The sequence below is a fragment of the Heteronotia binoei genome, chromosome 8, assembly GCF_032191835.1.
Source record: "Heteronotia binoei isolate CCM8104 ecotype False Entrance Well chromosome 8, APGP_CSIRO_Hbin_v1, whole genome shotgun sequence".
Lineage (NCBI taxonomy): Eukaryota > Metazoa > Chordata > Lepidosauria > Squamata > Gekkonidae > Heteronotia > Heteronotia binoei.
The window spans coordinates 1351936-1371033 of NC_083230.1; the positions used below are offsets into that span (position 1 = coordinate 1351936).

The window sequence follows — 19098 nt, forward strand, 5'->3', positions numbered from 1 at the left end:
GCGCAAGCCCGAGCTGGCCACAGTGGCCGATTTCCTCCAGGCGATGCTACGGCAGTACGGGGATCCCCTGCGGGAAGAGAAAGCCATCGAGGCCCTTCAAAGGATCGAGCAAGGGAACCGCACGACCCGCGAATACGCCACCGAATTCATGGGGCACTGTGCGGCCGCGAGGGGTTGGAACGAGGTGATGAAGTACACCGCGTTCAAGAACGGGCTGAACGCGAACATCCTCGACCGGTGCTACCACCAGGGACGACCCGACACCCTGGTGGGATGGATCCAGCTGGCGGGAGAGGTAGAAACCGACCTACAACATGTCGGGATGCGCCGCCAGCAGCAAGGCAAGAAAGGGGGGAAGCCGAGCCCAGCACCCAGCAAGACCGACGGGAGGCGGCCCCCCCACAACATCTACCCCCGTGGCCACCGCCCGGAGATGCTTCAGATGCGGAGACCCGGGTCACCTGGTCGCCAACTGCCCCGTGAAGCAGACGCCGACCCCCACCCCGCCAAAGGGCCCCGCGACCGCGCAGAAGAAAGGAGGGAGCCGCTCCAAAGAGCCCAGTCGGGGCACCGTCGCCGCATCCATGGCGATTGACGAGGAAGTTACCACCATTGCAGAATCGAGCAAGGAGTCGTGGGATCAAGAGTCGGCGGAAAACGACCTGCTTTAATCGGTGCCGCAAAGCAGGTCCGAGAGACGCCGGCACCAGTAACGGTGAGAACTACCGGGGGACTCTTGTTTATGGCAGTGACCCTACTGAACCCTAACCTCAAACACTTCATGCACACCCGAGCCCTAATAGACTCCGGGTGCACTCGAGACATTACCACCCCACGTTTGGTAGAGGCGCTAGGCCTAGCCACGTCCCCCCTGCCCCACCCGATCCAATTCGAACAAATGGACGGGTCCGTCATTAGTGGGGAACCCTGTACCCAGGAAACCCAAGCAACCCCCATGGGGACAGAAGAGCACTGGGGAATAGAGACTTTTGTAATAGCCCCCTCCTCCTCGTTCGATGTGGTGGTGGGAGCAGGGTGGCTCGCAAGGCATCAACCAGACATACGTTGGGCGGAGCAGATCGTGTGCTTCCCCGACTGGCGATGCGAGCACCACCACTGGAGAACCGAGTGGGGCCCCAAAGCACCTCCCCAAAATGAAAGGATTTGCCTCACACTTGAGGAAGTAGGGACAATCCCAAAAGAGTACCGGGACTTGAAAAAGGCTTTTAGCGAGCGGGAGGCGGATGAACTGCCCCCCCCACCGCCCCACCAACTGCGCCATCGAATTAATACCAGGGCAAGAACTACCCAAAGCCAAACTCTATTCGATGGGTTGGGCGGAGAAGGAGGAACTGAGAAAATTCATTGACAAGAACTTGAAACGGGGGTTCATCCGGCCCGCCACGGCCCCCCACGCTGCCCCTTTCCTCTTTCGCAAGAAGAAGGACGGAAATTTGAGACTTTGCACAGATTTTCGCAGGATAAACGGGATCTCTATGTCCAACGCTTACCCGATCCCGCTGATAAAGGACCTCCTAAGCACAGTAGCCGAAGGCAAAGTCTTCACCAAACTCGACCTCCGCGACGCGTACTTCCGCGTGCGGATCAAGGAGGGGGATGAATGGAAAACGGCGTTCAACACGCCAATGGGGCAGTTCGAATACCTAGTTATGCCCTTCGGACTACAAGGGGTGCCAGGGGTGTTCATGAATTTCATAAATGAAGTACTGCGGGAATATTTGTATAAGGGGGTGGTGGTGTACCTTGATGACATCATTATTTATTCGAAAGATCTCGAATCGCATGTGCCGTTAGTACGAAAAGTGTTAACCACCCTGTATCAGAACAAATTGTATGCCAAACTGTCCAAATGTGAATTCAACAAAACGGAACTAGACTACCTAGGGTTCCGGGTGCCGGGGGAGGGACTAGCCATGGACCCTGCGAAAATCCAAGCCGTATTAGAGTGGGAACCACCCCGAACCCAACGGCAGCTCCAATCTTTCATCAGGTTCGCAAATTTTTACCGCGGGTTCATAAAGGGGTTCACCCAGGTCATGCTCCCACTCACCAAGCTCCTAAAACCCAAAGGGAAAGGGGAGGAGGCAAAAAAGCCCGGGGCGCGCCTAATTTGGTCGCCCGAGTGCCACCAAGCTTTCAATGAGCTCAAACAGCTATTCACCTCCGAACCGATACTAGCCCACCCAAACGAACTGAAACCCTTTGTGGTGCAATGCGATGCCTCCGACGTCGCCGTAGGAGCCATATTAATGCAGAAAAATGATGAGGGGGAGCTCCGGCCCTGCGCCTACATTTCCCACAAATTTTCCAATGAACAAAGAAATTGGTCAGTGTGGGACAAAGAAGCATTCGCGGTCACGTTCGCCCTAAAAACCTGGCGATCCTGGCTAGAGGGGGCCCGGGTCCCTTCGAAATTTGGACTGACCACAAAAACCTCGAAGCCCTCACCGGCCGCCGCAAACTGACCGCAAAGCAAATCCGCTGGGCGGGGTTTTTTGCCAAATTCGACTTTGTGCTGAAGCACATCCCCGGCACAAAAAACTTTTTGGCTGACGCGCTATCGCGCATGCCACAGCACGAAAGCCAAAGAGAGGAGATAATTGACTCCCTCATTCCCCCCTCGGCTGTCGCCGGGGGAGTGACCACCCGGTCGGGGAAACAAACCGGGACCCCCGACCCTCAGCAAAAGGAGCGCTTCGCCATCGAGACTGAATTAGAAGGAAACAACCGCCCCGAGGGCCTTGAAAAGGGGGAGGGAGGACTTTGGTTCCACAAAGGGAAAATTTACGTGCCTAAAAGCCTGAGAAAAACCGTTTTAGAGCAATGCCATTCCAGCCGCATAGCAGGGCACTTTGGATACGTGAAAACACTTAATTTACTCAACAGACAGTTCTGGTGGCCCAAACTGAAAAGGGACGTGTCAGAATTTGTGGTCGCCTGCCCCACCTGCATCATGTCAAAACAGAGGGGGGGGGGGGAAACCGCCAGGGCACTTAGTCCCCCTCCCTAAGGCGAGCCGCCCCTGGGCCGTCGTCTCCATGGATTTCATAGTCGAACTTCCACCCTCCCAAGGGAAGACAGTAATTCTTGTGGTGGTAGATACATTTTCAAAACAAGCCCATTTCATCCCCTGTAAAAAACTCCCCACTGCAAAGAAATTGGCACAGCTATTCTTTAACCACGTGGTCCGCCTCCACTCGTTCCCGGACAAGGTCATTAGCGACCGCGGGCCGCAGTTCGTTGCCAACTTCTGGCGGGAGTTCTGTAAAATCGCCGGCATCGAGCAGGGGCTTAGCTCCGCCTACCACCCCCAGACCGACGGACAGACTGAGAGGGTTAACGGGCTTCTGGAGCAGTACCTCAGGTGCTATATAAATTACCAACAAACGAATTGGGTCGAATTGCTCCCCTTTGCGGAGTACGGCTACAACAACAGCCTCCACAGCTCCACGAAGACCTCCCCTTTCCAAATTGTCAATGGTTACGAAGGGAAACCCGTCCCAACTCTCCCTCTACCATCTGGAGCCCCAGAGCCCACTTCATGCGAACAGTGGTGGGAGGGAATGTGTAAGGGGTGGAAGGTAATTCAAGAAAACCTGGAGGAGGCGAAGGAAGAGTACAAACGGCACTTTGACAAAAAGCACACCTCTCAATGGGAATTGAAGGAGGGGGAAACAGTATTCCTGTCAACCAAAAATCTCCCTCTCCCTCAAGGATGCCGCAAACTGGCCTCCAAATATCTAGGGCCCTTCAAGATTATCAATAAGGTGACCGTAGAACTGGAACTGCCCAAGTTACTGAGTAAGATCCACCCTGTGTTTCATTGCAGCCTGCTTCGCAAAGATCCTGGAGCCACATCCTATCACTCTCGCCCTCCAGAACCACCTCCTACTCGAGTGAGGGGCCAGAGCCACCATGAAGTTCAGGAAATCCTAGATTCCAAGATCCAGCGGGGGGTTCTGTACTATCTTATCAGGTGGAAGTACTTCCCTCCAAGCTGTGATGAATGGGTGAAAGCATGTGATGTATCCGCTCCGCAATTGCTCAAAAAATTCCACCTACTGTACCCACACAAGCCCAAGGCGAAGAGCTTAGGGGGGGCAGTATGTCAGAACTTGTAACTTTCTCTGCCTATTGTTAGCCAAACTGACTCCATATTGTAACCTAACTCTAACCCAGAATATATAGTCTAAGCAATTAACACAAATGCTTTGCAAATGTTCTAAATACTCTGTGCTCACTGAAGGGTGACAGATAGGCTCTGGTCAACATCCACAGGTGCCCTTTGAAGCCAGGCCATTTGGCCTTCGAGATGGGAGAGCATCCTCCCTCCTGATAACAGAGCTTGGGAAAGGAGACGCTTGTCTGTAACCCGTGTGAATAATCGTTTTATTATACTTTTGCTGAAGGCATAAAATGTAACCAAATGCCGGGCTTGGCATTAGTGTTATCTCGTAGCTCTAGCACTGTAGTTCTCTAATAAAGATTCTATACTTTGCAACAAGTCTTGGAATCGTCTGAAGTTCGTTCCAGTTCTGACACAGTTTCTCTTGTCAGAAATATCAGGAGCAGATCCTTAAGATTACAAAATATTTGTATTGCCTGTCTTATTACCAATTTACCCAAATTAACTTTTTGTCTACTTTAAACATTTAAAATTCTGTAAAGATTTTGTAGGTCCTATTTTCATATTACTCTGAGATCATCTCCCACACTTGTTTATTTTTAGATAAATAAAATATCATACAATCTCCTTGGCCCACTCTTAATTACATTATTCTATTTAACTTCCATAAATGAGTATAACAGACTGGAGAGAGGTGTCCAAATTCTGAAAGCCTCACTTGCCATTTCAAAATCACTTATCAATGCCTTTTATTAATTCAATGTCAAGCAGTTAAATGTAAAAAAGGAACAAAGCAAAAAAAAAAACAGTTTATAATCTCTTCTTCTTGAAGGCTTTCCAAAATTTTATCATCTTGCTGAAATCTGCCTCTTCTCCCTTTGGCACCTCCATCCTTTTTGCTGAGAGTGGTATAGCCCCTGCTTCATCACTTCCCCCTGTGGAAATTTTAATTGGTCTTGATTTCTATTCCATCTTTGTAACATTGTCTACATTTTGATTTCTTCCAGACCTTTCCGAACGAATCTTTTTTTCTCGGCTTGACAGACATCCCTGAGATCTCTTTATTACTCTGTTCATATAGACTTTCAATTTTGTTATATTTCAAAATAAAAGTCTCCATCTTTTGTTGCATCAACTCTGCAAAATGACCAAGTTCCTGTTTTAAGAAGGTTATGTCACTCATAATATTTTTTTTCACACGCTTTAGTTTGAACTGCCATTTCTCCCACAGAAAAGACAAAGTCTGTTAAAGTTGAAAAGTAATTCAAAGTCCTAGTTAATCTGTTTCCTTCAGCCGCAAGTTTTTCTCCTACGTTACAGTTATAGCCGTTTCAGTCCTAATTAGGCATCACTGACATTTCTCTTGTAAGTTTATTTTTATTTAGACCGTGTTGTAACCAAAAGGTGATTTCATTAATGCTTATTTATTTATTAGATGTGGACTACTGCACCCTTCTTAAATCTTCGTTCGCGAAGTCAAGCCGAGAGAGAGAGAGAGATTTATTTATCAACCAAATCAGTTCAAATATCTTTACACAGTTCAATTTAGATTATTGCAAGTTTTCCAGCTTGTTCTTTACTTTTTGAAGCCTTCTTTGTAGAGAAAAGAAGGGGGGAAATTGCCCTCCTCTTCCCCTTTCTTTTGGAACAGTTCCAATTGTTGTTTTGTTAAAAGATGCATTAGCCAGTATTGTTAGAAAGCTGACTTACTTGCATGGTACTTACTTCCAGTGATTAAGGTAGAAGAATGATGCATCAGAAGCTTACTGAAAGAGAAAAGCAGTCAGGCAATCCCCTCTTGCTGCCATCATGGCGATTGGGCAGCAGAGCACCGGATCAAACAGGAAAAACAGGGAACAACCACCGTTGTTTCTCTGGCTCCTGTAAAGTTTCTTGCTGTCAGGATGCCCTCCTCAGGGCCCCCCTCAGAATGCCACAGCTGTGGCATCCCTCCTACCACTCAATTTGAAGGGGTTGTTGGAGCCAAGCTCCTCCGACCCTCCAATCTCGAGGTGCTGAAACCTGGAAAAATGGTTCTGCTGGTTTCTCATGTACTTTGATTTGCTCAGCGGGGGATGGAATATTGTTTCTGTGAGAGTGTCTGTTGAAAACAATTTTCGCTGGTGAAATATTCTCCGGAGTGACTCTGCCATTAAGTAGGATTGATGAGCTAGGAGCTCCAGCTCTTCGCCGCATCTATACGATTATACGTCCTGAGGAGAAAGGGGAGGAGAAGGGGGAGTCTTCTTTAAAGTAACTTTGCTCTGATTATGTGAGCATTCTGGTTCCTCAGCATCAGCTTTCAGACCCTCATATCTATTTTGGAGATTAATTGGAGCGTAGAAATCATCCAATTTTGACTGCTTGTTTAAAGGCAGATCATCCATCCCCTCAAAGGGGTACACCCTTTTTTCCTGTGTCTATGGGATACGTCAGCATTTTCTGTGGCACAACTATGTGCCTCTTGGGAGGGGTGTGTCAGGGCCGACTAAGCTGGGGCACGCCCCTGACTCCGCCCCTTTCAGGCTGGTGTAAGTCTCTCTGCTGGACTTCTGCCTATGCTCAGGCGCAGGGCTGAGGCGCCGCTGCCCTGGGACAGGGGCCCTCTCAAGTGGGCCCACACCCATGTAAGTTGCCTCCACTCCAACATAAGTGGACTTGTGCCGTCGTATCCCCAACTTTCATCTTATGCGAGCGAAGCAGTTGGCCTCTTTCCTGGAGCATGACGATCTGGCAATGGTGATCCACGCAACGGTCACCTCGAAGTTGGACTACTGTAATGCCCTCTACATGGGGCTGCCCCTGTGCCGAACCCGGAAGTTGCAGCTAGTGCAGAATGCCGCTGCCTAGCTGCTATTAGGGCTTCCTAGATGGGAGCACATCCAGCTGGGGCTCCGGGGACTGCACTGGCTGCCAATAATATACCGAGTTTGGTACAAGGTGCTGGTTATTACCTTTAAAGCCCTATATGACCTAGGACCTGCCTACCTTAGGGACCGTTTCTCCCCACATGTTTCCCAGAGAGTGCTGAGATCGAGTTCTCAAAACCTGCTTGCAATCCCCGGGCCAAAGGAGGCCCGACTTAAGTTGACCAGAGACAGGGCCTTTTCAATCACAGCCCCTTGCTGGTGGAACCAGCTACCGGAAGAGGTGAGGGCCCTGTGGGACCTTGGACAGTTCCCCATGGCCTGTAAGACAGTCCTTTTCCGGTTGGCATACAACTGATCGGTACATGAAAATTTCAAATAGAAGGCTGTAGTATGGTACTTTGGTAAATGGCTTTGTTTTACTATTTTACTGGTTTATTGTTTAAACGTTGTAAATTGATGTATTTTAAAACTTAATCCTATGTTAGAACTTTTGTGTTGTGAGCCGCCCTGAGCCGCTTTGGTGGGAAGGGCAGGATATAAACTAAATAAAATGAAATGAAAATGAAATACCTTAGGTGTCAAATTTTAACCTGACAGAAATGTGGCACATTAGGCACTGGTAGATTTTCAAAACAAGATTTGATTTATTTAAAACAGATTGGCAGGGGAAGGGATGGGATTTGTACAGAGGTTTCTGGGATTTAAAATCAGTGGGCAAACAGAACAAAAATGAATACAGAACTCCTTCACAGGCAACGTATTTCATAAGATACAGAGTTTCCCTCAGATGACTCAACATTCACTAAAAGTAACCTTGATGTTAAAAGTTTATGTTTTTATAATTATTCTAGATCTCTGAGGAACTTTCCCTCTTTCTAGTCACACAAGTTTGAGGGTATCTGTCTCGTTCCTTGGGTTAGAAGACTCAGACAATAGGACATCCTGGGCTGCCAGCTTTATGTATTCTGGGCAGAAGATAAACACATGGTCAAGGTTCTTATGGTGTATGCATCTAGACCTTTGTGTGTGGTTAATTCTTTCATAATTCAGTTTTGGGTTTTTTGATGTTCCTGAATAGGATCTAAGGATAAGTTGTAGAGGTTTATGCTGTAGGCCATTACAAACCAAAGATAACAAAAGGATAAAATAGATATAACATAATTGTATAAATAAAATAAGATTAGTCCATTGTCAAGTCTGAATAAAAACCATAAAAGATAAACATCGCTAAATATCATCTGAGATTGACGTTCGTTAAATCCCTTAATAACAGTGTTAGCCCATAGAAAGCAAGGCATCTAGGACCAGCCCCAGGATTCACACCTTCTGGAATGGCACAATTGCTGTACCATCCAGGGTGAGGAGCCTGATTGCCATCTCACCAGTTCAGGTACAGGACCTCTGTCTTAGTTGGATTACGTTTCAACCAACTCTGCTGTAACCACGCAGCCACTGCCTCCATTGCCCTGGTCAAATTCTCTGAAACCCAGGCAGCCATGCATCAACAGATAGAGTTGGATATTATCTGCATACTGATGACAACCCAGCCCTTAACCCTGGACCAGCTGGGTGAAGGGCTGCATATAGATATTAAACAACAACAGTGAGAGAATCGCCCCCTGCAGCACCCCACATTGTGGGGAGACTCACCAATGCCACCCTCCGTCCCAGATTACTGAGAAAGGAGTAAAACCACTGTAAGGCAACCCCCCCCCCCCAAAACTGCTATATCAGTGAGGCGGTGGGTCAGAAGATGGCAATTGACTGTGTTAAATGCTGCCATCAAGAAGTAACAGCAGTGCTAACCCACCCCAACCCAGATGTCTCTGGAGCTCATTTGTGAGGGCAACTAGCACAATCTCTGTTCCAGGGACAGGGTAGGAACCAAACTGGAATGGGTCAAGGATAGATATACCATCCAGGAGGGCCTGAAGCTCTTTCACCACTGCTCTCAACTACCTTGCCCAGAAAGGGGAGATTAGAAATTCTGTCTGGCTTGAGGGTGTGTTGCAAGAGGATGACAATATTGTTTGGAGTTGTTATTACTGTTGTATCCTGCAGCAAGTTTCTTGTATTTCTTCAGGAAAATGTAGACAGCTTGCTTTCTTTTATAAAAATCCTTGTAAACGAGTTGGTTCTTTATGAAAATGTTCAGTTCAGAGAGCTTTTCATTAATCTGTTTCTATTTGCATGTAAGATGGTGATCAGATGTTTAAGCAGTTTCTTGGAGAGAGCATGGAACAGATTTTTCTCATTGTCTGTAGGATAACTGCGTTGTAGTGGATTTTTTATTCTCAAACCTATGACATGTGTTCCAAATGGTGGTAACATCAGATCAGTTTTGCTCAGCATACAGAGCTAGTTCTCTGGTAAAAGGACTGAAGCAAACAGCACAAGATGAGTTATACCAGTAGTCTGTGCCTTCAAAACAACTTGATGCTTGGTGTAGCAGTACATGGAACATCAGTAGAAAACTGTGGTACAGGAGTTTTCCACAAAGTTGTAGCAGGTCAGCACTTTTTCTAATGTTTCCAACTCTTCATCTGTCATGAAACATTTTCCAACAGGCTATCCATAACAATGATGAGTAACACACACACACACACAAATGTCAGGATGGAGGTCCTAAAGGGATTCCTTTTCTTTATCCCATATGATAAATAGTATTGTTGGAGTAAGGAGAGGGTTAGATATGATACAGTTGAAAACAACAGAGAGATTCAGTGAAGGTATTAGATGACAAAACATCTTGCATGAAACCATGTTTACATTCATTTTCAGAAATACATCAAAGCTGATCTGGCACCACAAAACTGAAATGTGGCTTTTGTCTCCATTGTTGATTCTTGTGACCTTTCTTTTTCAGTTTGGCCTTGGTGTTACCACCTTACAGCTTTTACTACATAAAAGCCACCATTGATGAGGCACTCATTCAGGCGAAGTGTAAGTAACCATGAACATTCTCCAGGTTCTGAACATCATGCTGCAGGATATAGAGAAGGGTTTTTTTTAAAAAAATGCAGCATTTTGAAAATTGTAAAAAACAAACAAACAAAAAACCTTTGGACATTTGCTAGTGTTACCATTATGTGCCCCTGGTGCTGTAACAATGATTCTAAGATTGTCAGTGTGCAAGGTACAAAATATTCTACAGAAACAGAATATGTTCTGCTACCTTTCTTGCACGCTTAATATTTTCTCTTCCCCACCTCCTTACCTCTATAGAATCATTGCTTGGCGTATCCCCTGTTGCTGTCTTTTTAGGAGTCTGGTAACTAATGTTTTTAACAGCCCACCTTCAAGTGTAGTCTGCAATCCAGCAGAGCTGTTTTTTTAGTATGTTGTAACTGCAAGACTTTATGTAGTAGATACCTCTACTTGCCTCTGGCTCAAAAGGAAAGGATTAAGATTACGTTTGGACTGCAGCTGAATTTAGAATGCTTACCAGTGTAAGTGATATGAAAGGATACTTGCTGATATGAAGGGATAGGTCTAGTCTTGAATCCTGATCTGGAAATTCTAAATATGGCCCTTCCAGTGTAAAGGAATGGCACTGAACATTTCCAGATATTACATTTGAATGCTTAACACTTTATGCTTTGCTATATTTATCCATATCTCAACTCTGCTAAGTTCATTAGAGCAAAATTCAGCTATTACTGTAAATAAAGAGTTGCCATAATTGTTACCAACATACAAAGAATGTGAGGGGCATTTGCAAAGGAGAGGTGGGGCAAGAAGGACTCAGCCAGGAGAAGTAGCTGATGGGGAGCTTATCCCTTTCCCTGCCTGCTACATTTACTTGGCAGTCTTGCTGCTGACCACTAATCCACACTTTATCTCGAGACCCATCTGTGAGCTCAGTCAGCTGAGGACAAGTGACCAATGGGAAAGGTCGCAGTGGAAAAACGGAAAGTTAAGTTAAGCTGGCTCCTTCCATCTCTCTGATGATAATGCCTCTCCTCCCCAGCTGTACACATTTTGTCAGCAGATACAGAGTTGTTTGCTATTGAACTTCTATATTCTGCTCAAATATATTAAGAAAAAGTACATATTAGGGCAGGCCTCCATAATTTGTGGCCCAGATTGGTATCAAAGACCTATTGGCTTCTGGAAGGGTTCAAGGCATGCCTGTGTTTGATTTCACAGGTCAAACATGTACATGCCTGCATTAAGGGCTTCAAGTCTAACTTTTACTTAGCAATCCTTGGTCGTTGTCAGGCAATAAGGTTTCAAAACAACCAGACCTTGAGTTGATACAAAGTTAGGCTTTATTTGATACTCCATATGCGTTAGAAAAGAGAAATTGGGACTGATACCATGTAACAGTGCAACGCATACTTAAGAGAACTACATCAAAGATTTCTAAACAAAACCCACAATTCTAAACATTGCTGAGCTGAGGTGTGAAGGTTCACACGGTCCCTCTCTCTTATCTTATTCCTACGGTTTGTCTTCCTGGGATGGCCAAAAGGCTCGTCCCTGAAGGCTCTTTATCTTCAAAGGGGAATTCTTGCTTTTGTTAGTATTAGGGAGAGAGAGGTTCACATCAAGCACTGGCAACAATCTACAACATTCTACTTTGATATGCAAGGTCTTTCTCATGGTTAGTAACAGCAGTTCAGTATGGCAGCTATTAAGCTAAGCATTTTATTTCAGGAAAAGCTAGATTGCCTGACAGTCGTATTAGAATTTACCATCATCTGTATGCTTCCCTTCTTCCCTCACATGTGTCTCCAACATGTTACCTTGCTCCAGCAAGCAAGTAGTGCAGTGCACAGCACAGCACAGCAGCTCCATCCAGTGCATAAGCAGGTCCAGTGTTGCTCCCAGCCCACAACGAGTTCCCAAGCTGCTTAGTAGCAATGCAGTGCCTCTGTGTTACTAGCAACATGCTGTATTGCATGATTGATCTCTTAAAAATTTGAACTCAGACTCACCCCTGTAAGATACAAGCAAGACAATAAATTCCTATATGCTGAATTAATAGGTGCAGGCCCCCAGTCAAATACCTCCTTGTATGCAGACCCTTGAAATAGCCACAGTATATAGAAGTTACAGAAAGAAACAACTGCCAGATCCTGTGATCAAATCTTCAAGATGTTTGTCTTTTCTCCAGAGAACAGCTGTACAGAAAATGAACCTCTGAGCTCTCTCTTATGCCACAATATTTTTATTCAAGGGTCTGGTTGAATAAAATATTGGTTTGTGACCCCTTTTGCTTTACCCTGTTTTTTTTTCTGTTTTCCTGCTCTCTCTTTCTGATGGATTATCACAGTCCCAAAGGGCAAGTATATTCTTGTTGCTCAATTTCCTTCTGCCATTGATATTTTCTGCTTATATTTCCATTCCTCCTGGATACTTTCCTTTGTATCCTTCATCTCAGGGTTTCCCCCTCCCATGGGAACTGTGAATTACAACTGTGTATAATATTGTCCTTTCTCTCCCCCACTCTTTCTAAGAATGCTTTCAGTTTATTGTTGGTTACTTTCTTGTTTGTTTGATCTCATCAACCCAGGCAATTCATAAAGAAACTCTTTTATCCTAGAAATCTGTGTTTTAAGCAACCCTGAAATGAACTGATGCTAAGTAAAATTTTAAAACAAAGATTAAATTTTACAAGCCTTTTTGTTTTCAGTTTGGAATTCAAATTTTCAGTTCCCACATGGTCATATTTACGCAAAACTATGTGCTAGCTGTAACTTTCCCCAGTTACTATATTGTTCTACATCATACTGATGCTAATGCACAATTCTTCATTTAATGCAGAAATAACATAGATGAACCAGGGGAAAACACTTTTTGTACCACAATCAAACATGTGTGCTGACATACGTGCTTGGGATTATTGGCATAAAATCACATTGCTGTAATGCCTGCAGTATTGTATGCTTTGTTCCACTAATGCTTTTGGTGTGCCCCACCTTAAACACTTAGGTGTTGGCAGATCCAAGAAATGGACTTCAAATGGACATTATTAGTATGTTAAAATCCATGTGTCTGAATGTAAAGCTCATTCTTTTTTAAAAATGTAAATCAAGGTGACTCTGTGGTATAAAAAGCTAATTTAACCTTTCTGATCTTATGTTTTTGTCCTTGTAGTTACTGAAACTCTGAAGCTGGATCGTTCTGATGAATTTGGCTACACGTTTTTAGCACCAAGGTTGGTCATTTTTCCTGCATTGTAACCCTGAGGACTAAACTGTAAATATTATTTAATCAGCGCAGCAATGGTTTAAAAAACTCTGGGGATAATTTTCCAGATGAAGCTGTATTTATGATGTTGGTATTGATGTTTAAAGCTTTACCCACACAATAATTAGGGCTTCCTTGAGGAAATGACTGCCCAATATGAGTCTCAATCATTTTGTGAGCCTTGTTCTGTGTGCCTTACATGGTTGAAACAGGTTGGCATTCCCAAGGAGCTGGGATTGTCACTCCTTGAGTACTGCTATACTGGCCTCCTCTTGGCCTTTAGGAAGAAAATGACTGATTTCCCCCCTACACACTGGCAATTACTGTACTTTCATAGAGGAACTGGGGGAAGGGGAGTGTCAGTGCAATGTTAATCAGTTACCTGCTTCTAAAACCATTGACTTCAGTGGATTTAGTATGTTGTAACTCAGTTTAGAATTGCACTGTCATCTATATGTTGTTGTGTAATTTGCATGAGTAAAGTTTTTTATGTGATTTTATATGGAATTTTTATTGTGCTTATCCACCTTAGGAGGCCAGAACTGAGTAAAATCATAGTAATAAGTAATGAGACCCAGTTTGGTGTAGTGGTTAAGTGCACGGACTCTTATCTGGGAAAACCATGTTTGATTCCCCACTCCTCCACTTGCAGCTGCTGGAATGGCCAGTCATAGCTCTCGTAGGAGTTGTCCTTGAAAGGGCAGCTGCTGTAAGAGCTCTCTCAGCCCCACCTACCTCACAGGTGTCTGTTGTGGGGGGGGGGGGAGATAAAGGAGATTGTGACCACTTTGAGACTCTGAGATTCAGAATGGAGGGCAGGATATAAATCCAATATCTTCTTCAAGTTGCATGTGACTTATGGTGACTCCTCATGGGGTTTTCAAGGCAAGAGATGAACAGAGGTGGTTTACCATTGCCTTCCTCTGCATGGCAACTTAAATCTTCCTCGGTGGTGTCCTATCCAAGCACTAATCATGGCCAGGCCTGCTTAGCTTCCAAGCTCTGACCAGGTTTGGCTTAGGGTTGCCAAATCCAATTCAAGAAATATCTGGGGACTTTGGGGGTGGAGCCAGGAGACTTTGGGGGTGGATCCAGGAGACTTTGGGGGGTGGAGCCAGGAGACAGTAGGGGTGGAGCCAAGATCAAGGCTGTGACAAGCATCATTGAACTCCAAAGGGATTTCTGGCCATCACATTTAAAGGGACGGCACACCTTTTCAATGCCTTCCTTCCATAGGAAATAATGAAGGATAGGGCCACCTTCTTTTGGGGCTTATAGAATTGGGCCCCCTGGTCCACTCTTTTTGAAACTTGGGGGGTATTTTGGGGAGAGGCACTAGATACTATATTGAAAATTTGGTGCCTCTACCCCCAAAAACAGCCCCCCCCCAGGAGTCCCAGATACCCGCAGATCAATTCTCCATGATTTTCTATGGGAATAAATCTCCATAGGGAATAACAGAGTTCCCAGCAGACATTTCCCTCCCCTCCCCCCGCTTTCTGACGACCCTGAAGTGGGGGGAAGGCCTCCAAACCTGGGGATTGGCAACCCTAGTACTGTGCCCTGCTCGGCTCTCCCGGGACCGGCTGTTGCTGATGGTGCTTTGCTGGCTCAGCCATGGCAAAACTAAAAATACAAAGCAGGCTGCACCCTGGAGGGTCCCCAGGGAGTTGGGGGGCCCTGACTTGAAACTTGGGGGGTATTTTGGGGAGAGGCACTAGATGTTATACTGAAAATTTGGTGCCTCTACCCAAAAGAACAGCCCCCCCCAGAGCCCCAGATACCCGCAGATCAATTCTCTATGATTTTCTATGGGAATAAATCTCCATAGGGAATAATAGAGTTCCCAGCAGACATTTCCCTCCCCTCCCCCCGCTTTCTGACGACCCTGAAGTGGGGGGAGGGTCTCCAAACCGGGGGATCCCCTGCCCGCACCTGGGGATTGGCAACCCTAGTTTGGCTAGTCTGGGATATTCAGACTGCCAAGGCAAGATGATGGCCATGTATTAAATACAATTCTAAATGCTCAGGGTCATTTATATATCTATCATGATTAAAAAAAAGATGGCGGCGGTGGAGGAGCCCTAGCGTTAGAGCTCCTCGAGAAACAACTCTCACTGCCACACAAGCTAAGCCAAGCTACTCGTTTTCTACCTCTGACTGAGTGATGAACAGTTGAGAGAGGGAGGTGAGGAAATTTTGAAGTCCATCAACCCGTCTTCCCTCCCTGAAAACAACAAACGTGCTTGCAGTGCTTGGGCCGAGTCACGCCGCGCCGCGCCGTGGAGTTGAGTGGAAAAGCGGCGGCGACGGGACCTGCTGTGGGCGGTGTGCTTGTAACAGGAGATATGAGCTGAGACGGCCGGGGCCGTGGTCGGGCGTAACTGAGGCGGATTAGGGCGGAGGCTGTGTGACGAAAGGGACGCGGAGGGCTTATACCCTCCGGGCCCCCCGAGTCTGCGCAGGGCGTTGCCCGAGTCTGCCGGTCGGCCAGTCAGCCATACAACCAATATAAGAACATTTCAATTACCCTTACCCAGCTATCTACTTCTTGGCATTCCCCCCCCCCCCCAACCGCTCTACAAGAAGCAGGCTCCATATGGATACCAGTACGCCAGAAGATAAAGATAAGGGCACGGCAAAAATGAGAACACTGCACCCATAGGCACTAGCACTTTAAAATCATAGCACATTACTCAACTGTTTACATCCCCTGTCTTAATCCCCCACCCCATCAGATCTAAACCGCCAATTGAGTGACATTATTTATTACTGTTTGTGATTTATAGGCTATTTAAATTAATTAGAGATTGTTTATTGGCTAAAATGAGAGTCGGAATTATAGCAAATTAATTAGGGAAGAATTTATTGGGAGGGTCTCTTATGATTAATGAGCTTCTGAAACTAAAAATTGATCTGTGGCAAATTAATTAAGGAAGGATAATTATTGGGAGGGTTTTATAGTTAATAAGCCTTTAGATTAAATTAATTTAAATTTTAGCTAATAATCGTTGGGAAGTTTAGAGGGGATCTAGTTAAATAGCTAATTAGTAAATGGCAGATTAGTTTAAAATAGATAGATCAGCTGGGAGGAGGGGGTGGAAGAGAGGGTAGCTTTGACGGCTCCATCAAACCAGGGGACATTAACAGGAGATGATTGGCCTGGGGATTCCAGTGCTCCTGGGGAGGGGAAGATATGACGGTGGGACGAGGCAGAATTATAAGGGAAGGAGATCGAGACATAATAGTGCTCGACCCCCTTCCAGCCTTCGTCCCATCCCGACGGTGACAGGTACTGGGGCCAGGTTGAATTACTCGCCTCCGTCACTGGTGTTATGCAATGCCAGGTCCATCAATAATAAGATCTCTGTCCTGCAGGAGTTTCTGACCGAACAGGACATGGACTTGGCTTGCGTGACTGAGACCTGGGTGCGCGAGGGGGTGACGGTAGCTCTCTCCCAGACCGTTCCCCCAGGATACTCGGTCTTTCATCAGTCACGGACTAGCGGGCGGGGGGGTGGGGGGGCACTTTTCATACGAGAGGCTTACTCCCTTAGGGCTCTTCCGGCTCCAGAGATTCCGGGCGTTGAATGTGTTGGCCTGATGTGGGATGTTGGGGAGGGGTTGGCGATCTGGCTGGTGTACCGACCGCCTAACACACCGGCCGGCACCTTACCATCCCTGGTGGAGGCCGCGGCGGGCTGGGCGCTGGAGCACCCAAGGCTTTTGGTCTTGGGTGACTTCAATGTCCATGCCAACGACGTGGCATCCAGCCAGGCGATGGACCTGGTGTCATCCATGGCGACACTAGGACTCTCCCAGGTTGTTACAACACCCACTCATCAGGCGGGACACATGTTAGACCTGGTCTTTGTGGCCGGAATATCAGTGACTGATATTGCAATGGAAGCAGTGCCATGGTCAGATCACTTTGCCCTTAAGGCCCGTATGGAGGTGTCACCCAAAACCTGTTTAGGCGGAGAGCGTATTTTAGCTCACCCGCGGAGCCTGATGGACCCGGAACGGTTCCTAATGGCTCTACGGGATACCTGGCCCGCTGGCGATTCCCTGGATGATCTGGTAGAGTCCTGGAACGATGGGCTCTCCAGGGCCATCGAGGAGATCGCACCCAGGCGCCCTCTGCGCCCCCGCCCGAAACCGTCACCTTGGTTTAACCGGGAGCTGCAGCAACAAAAGCGGGGGCTCAGACGACTAGAGAGGCAATGGCGGTGTACTCAAGACGAAGTGACCCGAACATCTTATAGAGAGAGTTTGAAGGCCTATGAGATGGCAATCAAATCCGCAAAGAGAGTATTCTTTGCGGCTAAGATTGCGTCCGCAATTTTGCGCCCGGCACAATTATTTGACATAATTAGAGGACTTACCACGCTGCCGCAAGGCAGGTTAAATTCTATTGAATTGGAAATTGGCTGTGAGGCTTTTGCGAAATTCTTTGTGGATAAAATCGCGTCACTCCACCCCGACCCCCCTGCCAGTTTGGAGACAGTTAGCGAACCTGAGGCCCCGAGCCTGTCTTCGGATTATATTCTGGATGGCTTTAGCCCCCTCAGCCTGGAGGAAGTTGACAGGATTCTCTTATTGGCTCGCCCAACAACTTGTAAATTGGACCCATGCCCTTCCTGGCTTATTAAATCTTGCCAGGGGGATCTTAGATATCCTGTACGGGATATCATAAATAGATCCCTAACGGAAGGGCACTTTCCAATGCCACTCAAAGAGGCTGTGGTCCGTCCCCTCTTAAGAAATCCATCCTTAGATCCGGCCCAATTGGCACACTATCGGCCGGTTTCAAATTTGCCCTTTTTGGGTAAACTTATTGAGAGGGCAGTGGTGATGCAATTACAGACTTTCCTGGAGGACGCTTCCGTCCTTGACCCATTTCAGTCCGGCTTTCGCCCGGGACACGGGACGGAGACAGTGTTGGTTGCCTTAGTGGATGACCTTCAACGGCATCTGGATCGAGGTGGCTCGGCGGTGCTGATGTTGTTAGACCTGTCGGCTGCGTTCAACACGGTTGACCATCGGCTACTGACGTGCCACCTCGCCAACGCGGGGATTTAGGGGTTGGCCTTATAGTGGCTTTCCTCTTTTCTGGAAGGTCGGGGACAAAGGGTCGTAATTGAGGGGGAGCTATCCCGGAGGCGCACACTCGATTGTGGTGTGCCCCAAGGGGCGGTTCTCTCCCCGATGTTGTTCAACATCTACATGCGGCCTCTTGCCCAGATTGCCCGAAGGTATGGGCTGGGGTGTCATCAGTATGCTGATGACACCCAGCTCTATCTACTGATGGATGGCCGGCCGGTCTGCGCCCCAGAAAATCTTGACCGGGCATTACGGGCCATGGCTGAGTGGCTCAAACTGAGTGGGCTGAGGCTAAATCCTACGAAGACAGAGGTCCTTTGCTTGGGTCGCCGCGGCCCGGGGGGGGGGATCCCCCTGCCAGCTTTTGACAGTGCGCCGCTGATGGCGGCGGACAGAGTCAGGAGCTTGGGGGTGCTGTTGGAGCCTTCCTTAAAGATGGAGGCTCAGATAGCAGCCGCTGCCAAGTCCGCATTTTTTCATCTTAGGCGAGCAAGGCAGCTGGCCCCCTTCCTGGAGCGTGACGACCTAGCAACAGTGATCCATGCTACGGTCACCTCGAGGTTGGACTACTGCAATGCCCTCTACATGGGGCTGCCCTTGTCCCGGACTCGGAAATTGCAGCTGGTGCAGAATGCCACGGCCCGGCTGTTATTAGGTCTCCCAAAGTGGGGACACATTCGGCCGGGTCTTCGGACTCTGCACTGGCTTCCAGTGATGTACCGAGTCCGGTACAAGGTGCTGGTTATTACCTTTAAAGCCCAAATGGCCTGAGACCTGCCTACC

The 19098-nt window shown here is 47.1% G+C and overlaps 1 protein-coding gene across 5 annotated transcripts in view; it reads left to right on the top strand.

Moving 5' to 3' along the window:
* The window catches only part of CACNA2D1 (calcium voltage-gated channel auxiliary subunit alpha2delta 1), a 1217365-nt gene that overhangs the window by 1121121 nt on the left and 77146 nt on the right, over window positions 1-19098 (top strand). For all 5 annotated transcript variants that reach the window (XR_009555717.1, XM_060244655.1, XM_060244656.1 and 2 more), the window contains 2 exons: window positions 9884-9960; window positions 13120-13180. Coding sequence is in view for 4 of the 5 variants with exons in the window: in XM_060244655.1 (XP_060100638.1) it covers window positions 9884-9960; window positions 13120-13180 (138 nt within the window). In the remaining variant the exon portion in view is untranslated. The remainder of the gene's footprint in view (window positions 1-9883; window positions 9961-13119; window positions 13181-19098) is intronic.